Genomic DNA, 20,999 nt, shown 5'->3' with positions numbered 1-20,999 from the left:
TTTCACAGAAATTCACCCTTATGGCTTTTCTTGCCTTAAATATTGAATGGATCTTACTCTGCTCAACAGCGACACTGTTTTTTTACATTAATCAGACAGTATTAGTTGTAATTCATATTAAAAAGTTAGAAGACGAGAGTAATTACCAGCGAATTACGTTTCAGTTACAATAGAACGTGCACACATCATACACGTTTAATCTGGTCCCGCTTACAGCAAGCAATGCAGCCAGGAAACCGGATATTATCCGTCTGGTTGCCTGAATATGGCCAGCATTGAACGAGGGCCTTATTAAGAGTGATATGTCCAGTAACGTAGCTTTCTGGGCAAGTTGGTTCATAGTAGTAAAAAAAAAAAACAGTGAAAAACCACACGAAGACAGCGAAGAAGTGATGTGTGTACATAAGCAGAAACGTCTCACATTGGCATACCCCACAATTTTTTTTGCGTCATAAAGGGCCACGTAAATACTCAATTGCGAGTTGTTTCGTGTCCTCCACAACGAAAGTAACAAGTTATAGAAAGATCGAGAAACTACAGCGAAGACTTTGAAGCATTTCAGCATTTTTGTTGTATCTGCCTCGCGCAGCTTTTAAGTGCGGTTTTCCCCGCTGGTTAGCAATCTTTAAAAAAAAAAAAGAACTTCTCGGGGTCGTTTCAAAGACGTACTATAGCCGTCTAACCTGGATCACAATTGGTCGTTTTGTACGAAATTGTGTTTCCTACATATCCCTGTTTTTCTTTTTTTTTTATCTAAGAACAAATAGGGTATAACAAAGCCTGTTTTTTCTTGTTAGCGATCCGCTTTCGTCTCAAGCAAAAAAAAAAAACGATAAATACTGATTGTGGTGTCCTATTTGTCCTCGCTTGTCAGCTGCTTGCCGCTTTTTTTTTTGAGCGACGCCATGTTCCAACGTCACCGCTACAGAAGTGCGCCCTTCCATTGTCCTGGACGCAAACAAAAGCTCCCTAAACGGCAGCGTGATTGATACGTCCTACTTTTCCTTTATCTTTGAAAAAATCGTCAGCTGGCGTGTTCATCAAAACCAAGTGCAGTTGACCCCTCCTGTGCTACCTAAAGGTCACCCTGACAATCGTCTCGAGGTAATTCAAAATGGGAGCGGTCACAGCAGCTGGTCCTGCTTGTCCGAACTTTTTTCGTTACACAACCTTATGCACTCTTTATAACTTGCCCATTATGTAGATTGATACTTTACTATTATATGAAAGAGAGAAGAAAAATCTCAGAAATGTAGGGAGGTTAACTAGACTAAGTCCAATTTGCTACCCGACACGGGGAAGAGAGAAAAGAGAGAAAAGTGAGAGAGAGGGAGGAGATACACAATTCACGTATGCGTGTGCACATGGTGGAGATGTGTATGGGGAGTGTGAATCCTCGCCCATGCCTTAATATAATAAGCGTCGACGTTTACCATCCCAAAACCACTATATATGTTATTATGAAAGACGCCCTAGTGGAGTGCTCTGGAAATTTCAACTGCCCGGGATTCTTTATTGTGCACTTGAGTAAATATACAAGGAAGTCGAGCACTTTCACCTCCAACGAAAATGTGGTCGCCGTGGCCGGGATTCGATCCCGTGACTTGCCGATCAGCAGTCGAGCACAAGAACCACCAGACAACCACGGGAGGTTTCTCAATGGTCTTACTTAGTCAAGCCTTTCGTGTAATTTTTTAATGAGCAAGGTTAGCCCCCACTCCCCAACCGAACTTTTAAACATTAGTAGGAGAGGGCCGCCAAGTCTTCTTTCTACGTTTTTTTAAACAGACATCATACGTCATTTTTATTCTCTCTTTTTTTTTGCGGAGGTGCCAATTCTATCTATTATTTTTACTTAGACGATTCAAGTCAGCTTGTAATTCACAGTGCTGCAGTTACGCCTTTTTTGGACCAAAAAGACGACCAGGGACCACTGATGTTACCCTCAAAGAACTCTTTACTTCCCAGTTTTACGTCGGAAAGCCACGGACCAATGACAAGTCATTGTGAGGCGTACGTCACTGCTTCATTTTCACTTCTGCGTCCATTGCGGAATCTGTTCTCTACGGACTCGACAGAGTGAGGGAGGAGAGTAAGGCGTGCTGTGGCCAAACTTGCTACACTCCCCCTCCCAACACCCTAATGAAAAACTCAGCACATGCCTGCGTGTACTAACAGGCTCTCATTCCTGCAGCAAAAGAAAAAGGTTTAGTGTGACCAACACGTCTGAACTGCAAGGAAGACGGCACCATGAGCCTGAGCCATATTAAAGATTTAGGAAAGCAGTGCCCAAGAAGGAGCAGGCAGGGGAGAAAAGCGGCTCTGGTCGTTCGCTTCACGTGTAAGAAGCGAACGGGATGTGAAAAAATAATGACGTGTTGGAATGTAATTAGGTGAAAGCATCTTCTTCTTTCTTTAACGCCTACTGATCGACCAGTAAATTTTAAAGTAAAAGGTATCGACGTATCTCGATACTCTTCAGGAACTTAATAAAGAGGGGGCACTATGTTGGTCCCCTGTTTAGGCCGGTAGCCTCGCGCTCCTTCTATGAAACATTGTGACATTTCTAAGTAACCCGAATCGTAAAATCGCCCGAAAAGCTGCTCTGCGAAGCTGAGACTGGCTCTCAAAGCGTGAAATGCCCATACACCCGCAACTTACATAAAATCGCCCTGCATCACGTGGCGTGTGCCTGCCATCACGTGGTCTTTGCATTCTGGCCCCGGCTAAAGTGCTTCCCATGTAATCGTAAACTGGAGGAATCTTTCATTAATTTCTGTGGCGCGAGAGGGTCTGCGAAGGGAGCACCTGAACGGCTGCCGTCCGCGCTTTATTATTCGGGGCTGCGGGGCGTTGAACGAAAGGCAGGATCTCCTTTTTCTCTATTTAATGATACCGTCAGTAGCATGTTATCGACCTTTTAAATACTATGTATTCCAACACGTGCTCTTTCTGTCTTGATTCTCTTGCTGCTCTTTCCGTACAACTTTGAGCAAATTGAGTACAAATCGGTTCCCCACGTTTCCTTTGCCTTCATCTCTTTCTCTTTATTTCTCACCGGTGTTCCATAATGGGCTACAGCGATGTTCTACTTATGCCGCAAAATATGAACCGATTCCTAAGGCCACATGGCAACAGTCTTTAGCGCACTCGTCTTCTTCTTGTCCCTTTGTCGTCGTTCTGTTCCCGTGCTATAACAAGTATCCCACTAAGTCACGTGCTTTCGACCACCATATTTACTTGCACTCTATCAGCCCTTGTTAATAGTCACCGGTCTTTACCGAGTTATGGCAAATGTCAGCTGCTGTCGACTATACGTGTTAGCCAACCTTTGTTATGAGTGGTCAAAATACCGCCCCTTTCTTTTCTACAAATTTAGTTTAATGGGTGACGTGTCCACAAATTCTTTACTTTTTATTTCACACATTCAAAGGCACTCACGCCGCTCGTACCTGATGCAGTTTTGGGGGTCCTTATTGCAGTCGACGTTGCACAGAAATCGCTCCCAAGAGAGCCATCCCATAGGCGGTGTGAGGGCCACACCGTTGTCCAAGCCATGGCTGCAGCTCGCCATGTACAGGATCCCCACGAGGGGAAGCAGCAACCATGACGTCATACCCTCCTGCACGTTTCGAGGATTGAGGAATATGAGAGTGGGAAAAAGCGATAACAATGCTCAGCAACCAAGCAAACAAAGCACAACAGTGAAACAGCGCGTGCGTATCGTGCGAACCCGGAGCGAAGCAAAACATCTTGTTATAAAGAGAGAAAAAAAAAAAAGCCAAAGTTCAGGGGAAGGGTGAAGCTTGAAGATACGAAAAATTCTTGAATTGGAGGTGTCACTGGAGCAGATTTTTCGACAAGTGAACTTGTCTCCTTCAAATTTTAGTCTTGAAGAAGACAAGTCCGCTTGTCTAAACATCGACCCTAGCATCATCCCGTGTTCTCACATACTCGTTTCTTTGAAATATGTTTGGAAAATGTGCTCGTACCTTTTTACTGAGCGTTACGAGGCGTACTCTAACCATTCTGTAAATATATAGGTAACTACTTTATTTTAGTCATCGTTGTCGGAACTTCCTCTCTAATCCTACTACAGCAGATTTTACTGTTCTTACTGTTTTTAGTCAACGCGGCCGTGTAATAGCAGAAACTAAAAATGATCGATCTGCCCAAAACAGAACTTTTATATGGTTTGTGATGATCAGTGAAGGGCCGCATTGTTCTAGCAGAACACCACTTTGTGTTTAATTTAGACCTTTGTAATATTTTGATCTATTCTTTAAGTGCTTCCGCGGCGAAAAACCACGAGGGATTCATAATTAAGCTCCATATTTTGTTCCCGTAGTACTGTATCATTTCTGTGTTTCGTTTGTATCTTGTAAGAATTATCGGGCACCGAAATTCGCAAAGTGGAAAGAAAAAGTAGTCACGGTGATATTAGAAGCGTCTGCAAGGACCACAATTTTGTGAAATGTAGTTTGTGGATGAAAAATTGCGAAGATAAGGAACTCTCAAAAACTAAGCTGTTTGCAGTGTGCCCTGATGCGAGTGCGTTTCAACAAGCCCACAAAAGCTGTGAGTGAATAGTCTCGCTACAAAAAAAAAAAAGGTAACCATCTTTGTGTAATAAAAAGTGAAAATACGTCATAACCAGAAAAATGAAAAAAAAATCGAGGACAACGAAAAGAGCAAAAGGACAGTTTCACAAACTCGTGGAGAAAGAACTCCTTAAGGTGTAACGAAAAAAAAAGGCAGTTTTCTCCTAAGGGAAAGTATCGAAAGCGATGGCTTTTCTGTGATAAAACGTCACGAAAACATGGCAGGATGAGGAGTTATTCTTTGCGTCTTTATTTTTTACTTTTTACTACTAACCCAGCGAAAAGACGTAGCAGTTGTCAGAAATTGGGGACAAAGAATCCTCCATTATTTATTAAAGAAATAAAAGAAAGGAGTGCCTCTCTCGACAAAAAGTTCGGATACAATTACGGCTGCTGCCGATATCTCCATAGAACTGGGACGCCTCTTTCCTTCTTATAACTGGGTTGAAGGAGCCTTGTACAAACTGTCTCTGTCTCTTTGAGGTGGTGGTTTTCAGCCGTGTATGTTTTGAAGGCCCCTTGTGGACCGCTGGAAGTGATGTGGGAACCCTTGTAATGGGGGAACCTTTGTGAGAGAAAGTATACGGGCTTCTAAATCAACGTAAGCTGCGCCGTGAAGGAGGTGCATTTTGCTTCCCCACGGGAAAGAAGGGACAAGCCAAAGTGTCGTACGTGAATTTACTTCGACACCTTCTCAAGAAGTTGTGCAGTCTGCAGCCAAACTCAACCGCGTTCTAGCTAATCTTGTTATTCAAATATACAAGCATATATGAAGTATGCTTGTGCGCATATGTCATAGAAAACTGCAACGAAAGCATTACAACCGTCTCATAAAGAAAGTGGGAACTTAAGTTATCTTCTCCGCCGTTAGGAAAATTTAGATGGCAGGGCATACAAAAATTTACAAGGAGCCGCTGTCACTTCAAAAATCACATTTTATTTCATTAGATGATAGGTTTTGCGGAATCCCTAGTGTCTCCGAACTCACAACGCTGCTCGAAGGAATTTAGGGACAACTGCTGGATAGACACTGATACAAGCACTCAGGTGGGGCCACCTGACGGAGATGTGATGAACGAGCGTTTCGTGCAATTTGTGCAGAAGGCAATTTTTCGTGGCAATGCGCATACAATAAGCGAAAATTTATGGCTAGAACATAGGCTGCCCACCAAAGTATTTTGAAAGAGGTTAACTTCGGTGCGTGCTACGGTTCATAAATCTGAGTTGCGCGAATCTGAATCTCACTCCACAAATATCTTCTCCTCATTCTTGATCCCCATTATGAAACACTGGTTCCCCGAGGGCGCAAATAGCTGAAATCGGATCTCATTTGCTAACCAAGCGTCTCTCTTCTTTAAAGTATGATAATATTGAGCGCCATACCATGAATTACAAAATAAAAGACGAGGAAGTAACAGCACGAACACATCCCCACAGGACAGACGCATATGAATAAAGTGCGAACGTGTACATGAATGCGCACGGTGACATAAATTAAAGGGACACTAAAGTCATATAACAATTTACGTCAGAGTGAAAGCTTAATGTATGACAACATCTAAAACGACTGTATTGTCAACAACAGTGCCCCACTTACCGAGAAATTAAAGTAAATGCACAAGAATACAAGCGCCGCACTAGGAAATTTTCAAAATGATCCCGATGCCATCAAATAGACCGCCTACAATTAATCACTTGTAATCGATCTGATTGCACTAAATGAAGAACGTTCCGTACACCAAGAGACGCAATAAAATGCTGCTTGTTCGTTTCTGTTTGCTTCAAGAAAAAAAGAACCGTCGGACATTACTATGGGGAATGGCACGAGTGGTTCGAAAATTCCATTTTCGCGTGGTTAAAAGGGACAGGTGGTGCCATCTAGCGGGACAAAGTTGAAACAAAAGCGTCTGCAATCTCGAAGCCAATGGTGGGAAATTGATCAATGGTCATTGCTGCTGTGGCTCCCGCTGCTTTCGGTCTGCTGCTACTAGTGCAGTAAAGCCGGGCAACGTTGTGCACGGCAACAGTGACATCAGGCGGTCCGGTCGGTCTGTTTCTTGAGGCGGGTAACTTGAAGTCCGCTAAACCGACGCGGAGTACTAAAAGGTGATATTATTTCAAAATAGGCCCTTCCTTGGCAGAAAAGTAACACTACGAGGTTTCTGGAATGCCATTTCAACAATCAACGTCGACTTATTACTTAACATCAGTGTCCCTTTAACGTACACTAAAATCACCCAGTACACGGGCCCAAGGCATTTAACCTGCATCAAAATGCAACTACCATGGCCGGGATTGAACAAGCGACCCTCGAGTGAGTAGTTGAGCAACGCGATCACTACTCGATCGCGGTGGATATTTTTTTCGTTGTAAGTTAGAATTTTGTTTTCCTAAAGTGCCTACTTGCTTCCGTTCTGCATAAAACAAAAGCTCTATTATCAGCCCCCCTTTCTATGTTCTTGTTCTTAAAACATAAAAAGGAAAGAAAAATAAACAAAAACAAGGTGAATGAAAAGAAAAAGCGATAAGATAACAGGAGTAACAGTAGTCCTCGTTTCATTCATATCTCCTACGGAAGGCGGTGACCGCGCCGAACACTTGACGTGTAGAATACACATATTTTGACACTGCCTCTATTGAGGCTGTGTTTTCCCTCTGATTAGATACGCTTTTTTTCTCGAAGACCAACCAGCGTTTGCCAATAATAGCGGGAAAATTTCTGCAGATCAAGATTGACACAAAAATCTTATGCGTTTGTGGTGACGAGCTTCAGCGCAAGATTTTTGGTGGCCGCGGGTTTGACTCCGGACGGGGCGGTCGATTTTTGACAGAGGCGAAATGGTGAAGGTCCATGTATTGGGCGACATCAGTGCATGTGAAATAACATCAGACAGTGAGAACATTAGAATAATAATAATAATAATAATAATAATAATAATAATAATAATAATAATAATAATAATAATAATAATAATAATAATAATAATAATAATAATAATAATAATAATAATAATAATAATAATAATAATAATAATAATAATAATAATAATAATAATGTTATTTTTGTTTTTGTTGTTGTTGTAGTAAATACTTTTTCTTGAATTTTTTCCTCCAGATTGCTGCTTAGGCTGATGGAAGGGAACATTCCCTCGTGCACATGGGAGAGTGAGTGGTGTGAGAAAGAGGGTCTTAATGACACCGCATTTGCTCGCTCGCAATCCGTTCCTCCATGAAACCCTCTACCGTCAAATACACACTACGCAAAAATAAGAAAAAGAATAAAAGCTCCATGTGCTTCAAGCCACCTTCCTCACATTATCGTCAAGCAGTTCTGTAAAGACAACTTGCGTTCGAAAATTTGCATCGAAAACACAAAAACTTCTTTAAAAGCTAAATATCAAACTATACTATATATCATTTCGATTCCCTCAGCGAGTTCGATGTATGTGGTTTCGACGATAGTACGCGTTTGTTTTTGCAATTATCTGTTCCATAAATGCGGTCACTGATGCCGGTAATAGATATAGCGCTTAGCAGCATATCGCATGAAACATTAGGCTGCCACGCACAGCAGATCAGCCTACATCTAAGGAAGGGGCATTCATACTGAGTAAGCTGTACCAGGAGTTTGTTTCTTACCCACCCATATGAATCATAAAATATATTTGAAACCTAGTGAACGCTCGACATCCAAATGGTCCAAGTGTAAAAATCAAAGTTTTAGCTTTGCAACATATTTGCACAGCGCAAGACTACGAGTATAGTTACGATGTAACTACAGAAGAAGAGACAAGGACAGAAAGAGCTTTGACTACAGCGAGTAGTGCAAGTTGATGTGCCCGCAATCTTTATCACAGCTTGTCTAAGTGTGTAATTAAACGCAGAGTGGCGCGGGCGTTTGGGTAGAGCACTAAACATCATCCTTCCTTCCTTTTTTTTTTATAAAGTCTACCTGAGCACCTAGTGGAGCTCATATCACCTCTTCACCAACAGAAAATTCTCTGGCCTCCTTCAGCCTTAGATAACAATTACTTTATCTTACGACATGAAAACGCAGCTTAGCACAATAAGAGCAGCAATTAACACACACACAACAAAAATTACCATCATAAACGTAAATATCTTATATCTGCAAATAAATAGTAGTAATCATGACCTAAATTCACGTAAATTACGAGACAATATCTTTAAGGAAGAAAATAAGTGTAAATTGAAGAGCACGTTTTTAGACAGAACATTATTGATCAGAAAATGGTGCCAAGGAAGGAATAGGGGGTGCTGTTATTTGTAAATGTAACGTCTTTTGCATTGTTGTCTGCTGGTTCTCATTAATAATTTCGAAGGGTAGAACTGTTACTTTTTTGAGCACAGTACGTGCTAACTTCGCACAGGCGGCTCGTGTCATCACAGCAGTGGTTTTCCTGCTTCGTTGTACAATGCACTTAAGCTTAGTTGACTAGGATACTAATTCGAGTCTACATACAGCAACGAAATTATTTATCTCGCTCTGTTGTTTGCAATGAATATTCAATTTTTGGAATTTTATCCCAAAACGTCTTCAAGCAAAAAAAAGAACGAAAAAAATATGCGAGAATAGAGTACAAACTATCCCACTCCGTCGCGACTTTGCAGCGAGGTGAAAATTTGGAGGTGAAAACAACTTAATGTTTATCGCTATTCCTTCAGCAGATATTAACTGAATAGATATTATTGCAATTCCTTCAGCAGTTCGCAGTTATTGCTATGTTCTGCAGCGATGGAATCCAAGACAATAAAAAAAAAGGCACGAAAAACAGGAGCGGAGGCAAGCTTACCGGCAATACAGCTTTGTAAGGAAAAAACTTTGTGGATTTGTAAACAAGGACAATAGGTAGAAACGTATGTGTGTCATCCCAGATAAGCAAAAAAAAAAAGCTTTACTCTTCTTCCCCGTGCAAACAACCACGTTCCACGATTTGAATATTCCAAGACCCAGGGAACTAGACAGCGTAGGTAGCAACATTGCCTCTCTGGTAATCTACGAAACAACTCAACACACTCGCTATAGTGAAAGCTTAGTGGCTTTTACTGGAGACCCGCACAGCGTGAAAATAAACAATGCGGCTTGAGAAATAAATTGCAAATCAACCACAACGGAAATTACAAACGTCCTTCTTTTAAACCGACATAACCCTTCGCAAATGCTTGGGCCAGCACCTCGTCGCACCTTCTCAAACACAAGCCCAGAAATAAACAAACCTGCAGTTCAGTTTCGGTGGTGATGAAACTCCGACGTATAACGTATAATTCGGGTCTAGTTTATATAGTTTTATGACCTATTTTTTTTTCAACATGTACTTTTGTTCGTTGCATACCTGCAGGGTAATCTGGTGGTTATAATGCTGGACAGCTAACCCAAAGGCCGCGGTATTGAATCCCGACCGCGGTGATCACATTTCGATGGAGCACTGAAATTATAGCGCCTGAATATACTTAGATTTAGGAGCACCTTGAAGAACACTAAGTGGTTAACACTTCCCGAGCCCTACACTCGGTGCCTCCCCCCCCCCCCACTTTATTGTGGTATTGAGAATAAAACCCCAACAAGTATCATGTTGGTTACATGCAAACTATGACCTCGATTCAGCAGTGAAAAGTCCGGGGAGTTATTTGCCTGACTTTTGTGTACAGCTTAAAGCGCGAACACGCTCAAATCTTACGCAGCACACAACTGGAAGGTCAGGATCTACCTCCGAGCAATCGGAGAAAAGCAATCAAGCTACGGCCGACAACTTATATTAACGCAGTCGTGTAGTGCATGCTGGTACACACGTACCTTTGGTCACAGGCCCTCGGTCCGACAGCCAGCGAGGAAAAGAAAGGGAGGGTAGCAATCGCAAAACGCTGCGCTGGTCCTTATGGGGCCGAGTGATCGCTAAGGGCGTTCGGGCCGCTACTGCTGCTTGCTGCTGCTGCTCCTATCTCGAACGCCCAGTGCATGTAGACGCGTCGCGTGATAGCTGCAAGACGAGCAGGGGCGAGCGAGATTATCGTGACGTTAGGAGGAGAGTGAGGGCTTGTCTGTTTCTCGCGTCCTTTGTGCGCTTTTTCGTGCACTTCCTACAGATCCACGCTTTCGAGCAAATCCCTGCCCTTCTACTTGTGCCTTCTTTCTTTTGTTTTATATGCATTGTGCATCACTGTCCTCGACGATGCTCAGCGTCAACCGCGTTCGACTCTTCTAAGGACGGACTGCGTCCCTTCCATCGTCTCTAATGTCTCGAAATAGCGTTCCTTTCATTGTCTTGGTTCGTATAACAGGTGCTCAATTCGTTTTCAGTTGCCCCTTGTTTTTAATGAAGCCAATTTCACTGCCATGTCTCACCTGTTGACCAGAAGGTCGTAGAAACGAATCCCGGCGGCCGCATTTCAATGGAGGCAAAATGTTAGAGCATGGTGTTGTTGAATCTAAGTGCACAATAAATATCGTCGAAATTTTCGGAGCTCCCCATAACGGTATTCCTCATAGCGACATCTTGCTCTTGGGATGTAAAAACCTCAATGATTATTAAAATCCTTCTTTCACGATGAGGAGGTACAGCATGCAGATGCAACGCAATGTCGCTCAAAAAGATATATTTCTGCAGCTTAACACCGAAACTTCGTTCGTACTGTACTATTTGCAAAATAAAGAGAGAAAAGCTTCGAAATATGATTCATATACCTCATCAGCTTTATTACACAACGGAGCACGCTTGCCAGGGCAGTTACTAAAACCTAAGATGACTTGGCAAAATAACTTTTTATGAACCAACGTAGAAAATACTTAGATGTCTTAGTTCTCCACTTTGTCACTGTTATCGCATGCGTGTATGTTAAAAGATCTTTCTATAGATAACTATGGATCTTCGCAGAAACTCCTGTATAACGTTCGTCGAAAGATATCGCATGTGAGCTTTCTATTGATACTGTTTTGGTCGGTTGGTTCGATAAGGCTGTTTCGTCATCGTCTTCTTCGAGTTCTATACACGTAGGAATGCGCAAAAAGAAGGACAGTAATCCGCTTGGTGTAACATGAAGATCGCGACATGCCGTCATGGAAAGCTAACCGAGTTCACATGCGAAAGGACACCAGATATTTCAGAGCGCTGTCTTCTGCGTTACGTTGCGCTTTTTTGTTCACCTGTGTGAATGGCAAGTAACCTTCCTAACAATCTTGAGGAGGAAAAATGTTTCTCGGGGGAAAAATACCAGAAGATCTCTTATGCCTTCACCCAACAAGACTCAAAGGCGAACTTTGTCCTTTTTTTTTTCTCAGTCGATTTGTCTATCCTCCCGCCGAGAGCTTTCTGCCCTTAGCTTGGTATGGTACTGAGCCCAGGATCGAAAGCATTGCTGTCTGTCTGCACCTCACGTATGATTTATTCCACTGGGAGAACACGAGAACTCAAAAGCAAACTGAAAGTGTTCTCTTCAGAGCCGGCGTGTTTTAAAGGTCGAACAGCTAGAAATAAGAACATTGCCATCTAGTGTCATAGAGCGTTTTCGGTGCGCTGAGAGCAGCTGGAAACATTTTGGAGTAATGTCGCCTAAAAAGCGCCATAGGCACGTCACGAAAGGATTCACACGAATTTCAAAACGTCACGTTCTCCATATGATGTGTGGAGCACATTAGAGGCCCAGGCTGTCATATGACGTCGTCGTCCCATGTGGCTTGGCGTAACGCTGGCGAAACGACGTATAGCGTAGCCATCTGTAGCATACTGAGCACTCGATAGCGCCAGGGAAAAGTCTTCTTCGTCTTTACACTTCCACATGTCTGTTTCATACATGGAAGATAACATGCATTAAGAGCGAATAAGGAGGATAACAAAGTGACTAAGCAACAACTGGAGGACGGTGCAACTTGGAGTGGAACGCAATGTGATTTGAACAACATCAATAGTTTGGGGGACCACAGGATGGTTTTGATAGCTAAAACGGGCAGCTGATATTCTAATTGTATTCAAACGGAAGATAAAGGTTCGTTATCAAAGAAGAGGAAATGCAGTCGAAGATGGCAGAGCCAACGGCAGAGTAAGATGGAGTGATGAAATTGGGGAAGCTCGTAGGGAATAACATGGAATCATCTGACACATGATTGAGTAAACGGGAGATCATTAGGAGGCCTCTTCGTCCAGCTGTGGACAAGACACGTTGATGATGATGATTATTATATAATGATTGCATTATATTTATTTCACTGAACACTCAAACACCTAAAACACAATTTTTTCCCTTTGCAGCTATGAGCTTGTCAATGAAATCGATCACCTGGCGTAAATTATTTTCATGCAGAAAAATAAACGACATTTGTTAACACTGTGCGTATACAGAACGTGGAAACGCCAACAGTGACAGCTCCCACATGGCAATGTGCTTCACTAAACATTGAATCTGCATTTACAAATAGAGAGAATAATAAGGTTGAGTGAAAGGCAGGGAGGTTAACCAGATGAAAATTTCCGGTTTGCTACCCTGCACTGGGGAAAAGGAAACGGAATAGAAAGGTAAGGAGGAAAAATAAATAATGGAATGTTTTTTTTTCTAGCCATTTACAAATATTTTCGTACTAAATATTTGCTTACGTTCTCAAAATACTGCACACTCCTGCCTGAAGTGTGGCGTTCAGTGACAGTATGTTCTTAAAGTGGCCCTGCAGCACTTTTTGAGCATGGTCAGAAAACGCTAAAGATCAATAGTGGAGGCTCCCGAGTACACGCGTGCCAAGTGTTATAGTGCAACACGCAGTCTGGAATTCATAACAAATTATCAAAGTCAGCTAAAGATTGCTTTCTCTTTCCTCGACAAATGATGGAAGACGCTAAAAAATCAATCGTAGAAGGCCATCTATCAACCATTGGGTGATTCGAAAATAGCGTGCTCGGTCGTTACAGAGACCACCACGGGAGGCCGTGACTTGTCCACGCATGCTCGCGCGATCGCAGTGAGAAAGCCACGCATTCGAAGAAAAAAAGAAGAAAAGTGCGCAATGTCACGAGGAGTGCGTGACGTATTTTCTTTGCCCCTGCCATCTCTCTCTGCTTAGCTTCCAGCACTTTCGTCAGGACGAGAAAAGAGAGAATGCGATTGCAGCGTGCAACAAATCTTCGTAGCTCTGCAGCTGATACTGGTCGTAATCTTAAAATTTTTGCGGCGTTAAATTTGTGAGGCGATAAGCTCTTCCAGTGAATTCATTCTATGGTTACTTTAAAAAGTGTTTCAGGGCCCCTTTAAGTATATAAAAATCACAGCATATTTACGGAGTGCATGATGATGAGTGGGGCGAAGCGTCCGTCATTCCGTCAGCGCCTCCATCCATTCATTCGTCTGCCCGTTCTTGCTTCCGTCCGTTCGGGCCTCCGTACGTCGGTCGGTGCGTCCGTCCATCTGTCCATGCGTCCATCTGTGCGTCCATTCGTGCGTCCTCTCGTCCATCCCTGCGTTCGTCCATCCATCCATCCGTCCGTCTGTGCGTCCGTCTATTCATCCGTGCATCTATCTGTCCGTTGGTCCATCTATGTGTCTGTCCATCCATCCGTCCATCTAGTATGAACACTCCAAGTACCGCCATGTGGCATCTTTTAATCATATATTCATGATATAGAAGTGCCGCCATCCAGCAGACATTCCAAGGACTAAACGAGAGGTGGCACGGCTGGACTGGAGGAGCGCCACGTGCGCACTCTGTTAGGGTCTGCGCTTCGTGTCTAGTTCCCACCTTTCACCGCTGCTAGTTCATGGCACTGCAGCCACACCCTCGCTAAATCTTTATAAAACCAAGGAGGTCACGCCCAGCGAGTTTAACGTGGCAACCCTTTCTGTTCAGATAGTGCTCAAAGTGCGTCCTTCTGTTACTAGTTTTTTTTTAAAATAAGCATCAAATTGAAGGCAAATGTTATTGAAGATTAAGTCACCGATACTCGCCTCTGTAGGTTATTTCAGCACAAACAACTATATTTGTATTTATCATTTATGTGCGAGGGTTTCCTCCTCAAAACAAGGAGGCCGCGCGTGCTGCTTCTCTAGTCCAGCCGTGGAGGTGGCTAGCAATTGCTGCTGCTGCTACTACTACTACTACTACTACTACTACTACTACTACTACTACTACTACTACTACTACTACTGCTGCTGCTGCTACTACTACTACTACTACTACTACTACTACTACTACTACTACTACTGCATACATCGCGGACGCACGACCCACGGCTGAAGAAGCCTCGCCGCTAAAGTATATACCCTTGTCGAGTTCATTACCGTCCCGTTGGCTGTAAAACGTGATGCTTCAGCAGTCCATTGTACGAAACAGTCTGGCGATTTCGTGACTGCGAACGTCTACAAAAGACCAATTCTATTTATTCACGCTTATAACGCAAACATTACAAGGCTAGCGTCTTAGTGGTGACGTTAGAACTTATTCTGGAAAAACGGTACAGATCAAACCCTGATTCAGCAGTGAGCTTTCTGTTTATTGGTCTGAAAATTCGTTACCTCCTTTAATACACGAGGTGTTTTTATTGTTGCTTGTGTTTAAAGCTGCAAGTGCATTGGCGCACCAGGTAAAATGCATACGTCCTTGTCTTCTTCCTCTTCCTTGTCTTCTTCCTCTACCTTCATTTCGTTGCTGTTAAACTTTGCGCTCGTTAATGGATTCCCATATACTGTCGCATTTGAAGCATATACGAAAGCAGCGCGATGTCATAGCAGCCAGTTCTCGAGCGTCTTTTAGCGACTAAAGCTATTTCAAACTGCCTTCATCATCAACATTGTCTTTGTCATCATTAGTGTCTATCACATAACGAAAGCCTCCTACAACAATCTTTATTTATTCCTGCCTGCAGGTAGCCGACTGTAGCCTCTCTATAGATCTTCTTTAATCCCACCACTACATAAAAATATTGAATTTTATAAGATGCAATTTATATAGTATGTAGAACGCTCCAAGCTAAGCTTGTCAAATCGAATTGCGCCCGCGTGGAGCTGTGCTCTTTGTTTCTTTATCAATATCCTGCTATTATAAAACAACAATTAAAAAAAAAGACCGTAAGAAGCTTTCATGCGAGGCTAACACATAGCCTAAAATTCTACGTCATAGGCACGTCATCGTCATGCAAAAGGTTGAAGTGTGTCGAGTTTAGAGGAAAATTTTTCGTTTTCCCAACCTGTCTATCTTTCGCTGGTCATTTTAAATATAAAACACGGGGTAAGACAAGAGACCGTAGAAGTGGGCTACCGAGAATTCTCCGGAAACAATAGCTCGCTCGACATGACCCTCTCATATTTCGCTCGCCACTGAGCGTCGAATGCGAGCTTATGCCGCAAGAGCTGCCCTTCTTCGTCTGACAGAGCTACGCGGTCGAGGGCATGTTATTTCTGGAATGATGGATTTAAGCCTGTTTCGATGAAAACAAAAGCTTGCTTGCGCCAATTTCTTTTTCTTCTCTCTCCTTTTGACCCTGGACCCCTCGCAGTAGCGGACAAAACACAGCTTTAAGAATAAACAAAGTACTCGAATATGTAATTGCACACACGTTGTAAACTTGCCTCTCCAGAGAAGGTCGAGTGAAGTCAGTTTCAGATAAAGATCCAGCGTATATGGTCTGTCAATTTGGCAGGAAGTTGAGAAATGCCTTTCGTTTTGAAGCAGCGAACCGATCATTATTAAACTTGCTTTTTTAAAGTTGAAAAAAGTGCCGCCATGTCCACGAAGTGAATGATGATGAGTGGGCGAAGCTCTGGAGGAAAACCTGGTAAACCATGAATCTTCCGTACATTTTGCCCACTCGATTTTATTACAATGCTTCCCCCTAGCGTACATCGCTGCGCTAAATCGAACGATTGCCTTCCACCAATGACACCTGCCATATGTGACATCATTCCTATTTTATAACATCTCGCATCTTTCATCATCAACTACAAGTGCCGCCGTCTAGTTTATAACATCTTGCATCTTTTCATCATCAAATACAAGTACCGCCATCTAGTGAACACTGCAAGAACTAAACGAGAGGTGGCTACATACAAGGGACGCTACCACCATCTAGTGAACACTGCAAGAACTAAACGAGAGGTGGCTACATACAGGGGACGCACAGCCCACGCCCTAAGGAGCTTCGCCCCTAAAATTAAAGTCTAGAGATCATTACGTAAGAACAAGGACCGCATAAAACAAAGATGGAGCTCAGTCTTCGAGAGCTCGGAGTGTCATCATCGAGTTTACGCTCCCCAGATAGTCTGCGATGCTGCGGTTAGCTTAGATCTAACTGTCCCCACGTGATAAGCGTTCCATGGTGTTGTCCTAAGGTTTGCACTTCTCAGAATGCTTTCAATAAAGTTCTTTATGCTGTACTGCAGAGCGTGATACAGGATTGGGTGTTTGATACCAGTCGCAACGGTCGCAGTCGAAATACCAAAGGCCCGTGTTTTGTGCGATGTCAGCCAAGTTAAAAAAAACACAAACAAGATGGCCAAAAATTTCGAAGCTTACCCTGCATACTGTAGTTTTGCTATATACCACATTTTTTGATCGCTAAATGTGTTGACTGTTTCGTGAAAGTGATTGTAAAGCCAAGACGTGTGCTTCATTCTTGGCCGTGTTGGTATCCACGGAGGTGGAATTAAAAAAAATAACAACACATCCGCGTACTTAAGTTTGGGTTCAGCCTGAAACAAACTCATTACGAAAATCGTTCCACATTAACCCACTACGGCGTGCCTTATACAAGTAAGCATATTGGCGTTTTGTCGCATGGACATTTAGAATTCTCTACATTTTTAAATTGTATGGTCGTTCGAAACACATTTCCAATAAAGCTTTTGTAGAATTCAGTGTCGCTGATGTAGCACTGGAACAAAATTTTCAAGACGAGATAACTTAGATTTGTGTAAGCACACACGCCGTCTACAGAATGTCAAAGGTTAATAGGTCGATATAGCCTAGAATATGTTTATTATCAATATATATTTTGTTCCACGCAACAATTTCAACTTCATGCGAGAGCGAGCACCCTCATGAATCGACTTATAAAGTTTGAATGCAAACAGCGAACAATCGGCTAAGTTATGAGTTTGTGTTGACATACCATGCTCCTTGCATGTGCTGTGGGCCCTCGCTCGTGTTCGTGTAAATCGATGTGGCGCCCCTCCATGGAGGTTTTGAAAACTCACCTTCAATGAAATAACAGGGCGGTCGTAGAGGGGGCTTCATTTGCAGTGCACGGCTCATTCATGGGTCACACGGCCGGTTGGAGGTGACAGCATACAGTTCATCGCTGCATTACTCAAATGCCTTCTCCCTTTTTGTTGCTTCCTCCTCCCCTCCTCCTCCTACTCAAATGCTAGTTGCATCAATGTTGATATAAGTGGCGAGACGGGCTTCGTCGGAATATTCAGACTTGCTTACTTTTCGCACATGCTTGAGAAATTTCAGGAGCGAGAAATCGATTGTCGGGCAAATAACCTACTTTGGTAGTGTCTTGAAGAAAACACCATGGTATCCTGAACGCAACACACTGTCTAAAAGTGTTCTAGCTGTCACGAGAGAATAATGCGAGAAGCTAAGATGAATTTTTTTTCGCCGTGACATACAGAGCGTTTCCGGAAAATCTCTCCCCCCACCCCCACCACAAAAAAGAGATTTTTGACAACGCCCCTGGGCTATGAATTATCGTGCTTTTTTTTCGTAGCGCCGGAACCTCGCGTCATATCTGTGTAATTATGACTCGAACAGTTACAACGGAGCGAACCTTACCACTCAGATTTGCTGCGACATGACGTGCGACATTGACAGCGATTGCTCGTATAACAGCCACTATACTAATAAAACGAATGTGATGTCACGTTTCAATCCTTAAGTGCTGTAGATCATTACCCAAGGAAAGCTATTCCAGTCCTTTGATGTTCCACGTGCACCAGGATAAACAATTATGGGACACAATGGGGGCTCAAATTTAGGTGCGCAGTCTTAAAATGCTGGCTCTTGGATAGGGATAGGATGGTACCATGATATCTGTTGGAAGTGGTGCGTGAAGGAACTTGCGGGAGAGATAAAAACTAGTTGACGGCATGACGGAAGTTTGGCAATCTCTCTTGTTTTTTAGTTTCCAATAGCTGGCGGTGTTCGAAAAAAAAAACAGAATTAGAAAACGTTGTTCCCGGCTTTGCACGTGCTCAAGCATTTTAATAAGGTTACGCTTGAACGCTCCAAAATTGCACGTGCGTATTCGAGTTAATGCATGAGTAATGAGCAAATAACTTGCGATTTTACAAGTGGGGGTGCTTATTCGATAATACAAAGAAAAAAAAATCAACTAGAACACTTTGAACAATATCTCGTTGTGTACGTCAGCCGTTAAGCTGTTTCTCTCTTTTTTTTTTTGGTGGGAGAGATGGAAGAGCTCTTTTTTTATATTCCTTTTTATCGCGTGGTTTCATGATACCTTGTTTGTTCAAAGAACACCACCTGGTGTTCTTTAACACACACGTAAACATAAGTACACGTTTAAAAGCGTGGTGGTTTGGGCCGGTTGGTATGACATGACGATTGTTGTAGTGCGAGAACAGAACGACTTTTTCTTGCCCCTTTGTCGTCGTTCTGTTCTCGCGCTATAACAATCGTCAGGCTAAGTATGAACGGGCGGCTGAAAATTCGTTTTCAGAAAAATGCGACTGCTACAGCTGGGATAACATCCCGCCACTTTCGGGTCAGTGGTCCAGAGCACGATAACCCATGGTCCACCGCGACTACTCAATATTAGAGTATTTGGGGCCCTCTATAGTTACAGCTGAAAGAGATTAGATTTAGTCCTTAATCGAATCCTAATTTCATACGCATAGTCGCAAGTACTTAGTTCCCTAATATTTACAGCAAGAATATGGTAGAGAACAAAAAAAAAATAGTGTACTTCGAGTACATTCACCCTTACTAAAGGACATAGAACACGGCCAAAAAAGTATTTCAGTTAACGCTGCGTAATACGCTTTCTTTTTCTTTTAATTAGGCATGCATATACCTGTGAGAAGCGGCCGTAAGTTCGTGCACGCTCCTAAAATCCTGACACGTATGCACTGCTCTGGCGAATAATGTAATCAGCAGTTGATCTTTTTTTTTGCGCTGACATCAATCGACGAAGGGTTTAAAGCTGTTCTTGCAATTTCTCGTAGCGGGCGCACGGCACTTCAGCATTTCCCAAGCTCGATGTGGCGGCATTGAGCCGCGTTACTAGGCGATGTATATATATATATATATATATATATATATATATATATATATATATATATATATATATATATATATATATATATATATATATATATATATATATATATATATATATATATATATATATATATATATATATATATATATAATGTTACGTTTTCCGCAATAGACTACTGCGTAAGCACTTATTAAACCTTTTTTTTTGTTTATACGGCACCGTTCATGTAGATGTAGTCGTTTTGCTGCACCAGAGTGCGTACTATGTCAGGGCTTTGTTTCGAATGAGAGGAAGCCGTCACGGTGGTACAATGTTCGCGGTGCTCGAATACTGATTCGAAGGCCCCTTTTCTGTACTAATAAGTGAAAAATAAACTTGAAATTTGAAGGTCGTGGGTTCAAACCCGGCAGTGGAAATGACCTTGCCATGGAGGCCCCTGAGCTTAGATTAAGGTATACACGTTGACTCCAGTTGTGCGAAATTTCCGGAGCCTTCGACTTCTGCGCGCCTCGTGACCATATCGTCGTTTTGGCACGTACGACCCCAGATATTGTCATTAGAGGGAGAGAGGACGCAAAGGAAGGGTAGGGAGGTTAAATATGTTGTACATGCGGCTTTTTGTTGGCAGAGTAGAAGCGAGAATAAAAAAAAAATGTTTGGTCATAGTTTTCATGAGAACACAAATGAGCGGTGTTTAAAATGACCAGGTACGTGTTTGAATTCTTTGAAATATTAGAAGAAAAACGTTAGTGTAACTATTGACATCTTTTTCAAGGATTACACAAAGGTTTTTGTTTGTTCTTGCCCGTTTCATGTGTACTTTTTATATTTTCATATGTATATTTATTTTTGGTACATGAATAACGTACCAACTGAATGAAGTCCTTATCTTGCCTCTTCAATAAACGTCCCCAATCTCGCTCACACTACTGTTTTTCGCCGTTGTGTGGTCGCAAATGCTACTAGCATTAAAGAATTAAAGTTTAATTCTTATAAACTTATACGTTTTGTGAGAAGAAAACGCCGGGTGTTGGGCGCTAAGGAAAGCAAGTGTACACAATGAAGATTACATAATTCTAGCTGGAGAGGAAGGATAGCTGATGATTGGGAGATGCTTTCATCTTATTACAGGGGATCGATACGCTGACGACGATTATGA

General features: G+C 42.5%; 1 protein-coding gene across 1 annotated transcript in view; it reads right to left on the bottom strand.

Moving 5' to 3' along the window:
- The window catches only part of LOC119179740 (alpha-N-acetylgalactosaminidase), a 28,172-nt gene extending 17,518 nt beyond the window's left edge, over positions 1-10,654 (bottom strand). Inside the window, exons 1-2 of the mRNA XM_037430866.2 lie at positions 10,417-10,654; positions 3,453-3,622 (exon numbers count right to left, since the gene is read on the bottom strand). Of these exons, the coding sequence (XP_037286763.2) occupies positions 3,453-3,616 (164 nt within the window). The 5' untranslated portion in view covers positions 3,617-3,622; positions 10,417-10,654. The remainder of the gene's footprint in view (positions 1-3,452; positions 3,623-10,416) is intronic.
- Between the last annotated feature and the right edge of the window lie 10,345 nt (positions 10,655-20,999).

This window comes from Rhipicephalus microplus, chromosome 2 (genome assembly GCF_043290135.1).
Source record: "Rhipicephalus microplus isolate Deutch F79 chromosome 2, USDA_Rmic, whole genome shotgun sequence".
Lineage (NCBI taxonomy): Eukaryota > Metazoa > Arthropoda > Arachnida > Ixodida > Ixodidae > Rhipicephalus > Rhipicephalus microplus.
The sequence above is the reverse complement of the archived record's forward strand: the minus strand, read 5'-3'. Positions and strand labels throughout refer to the sequence as shown.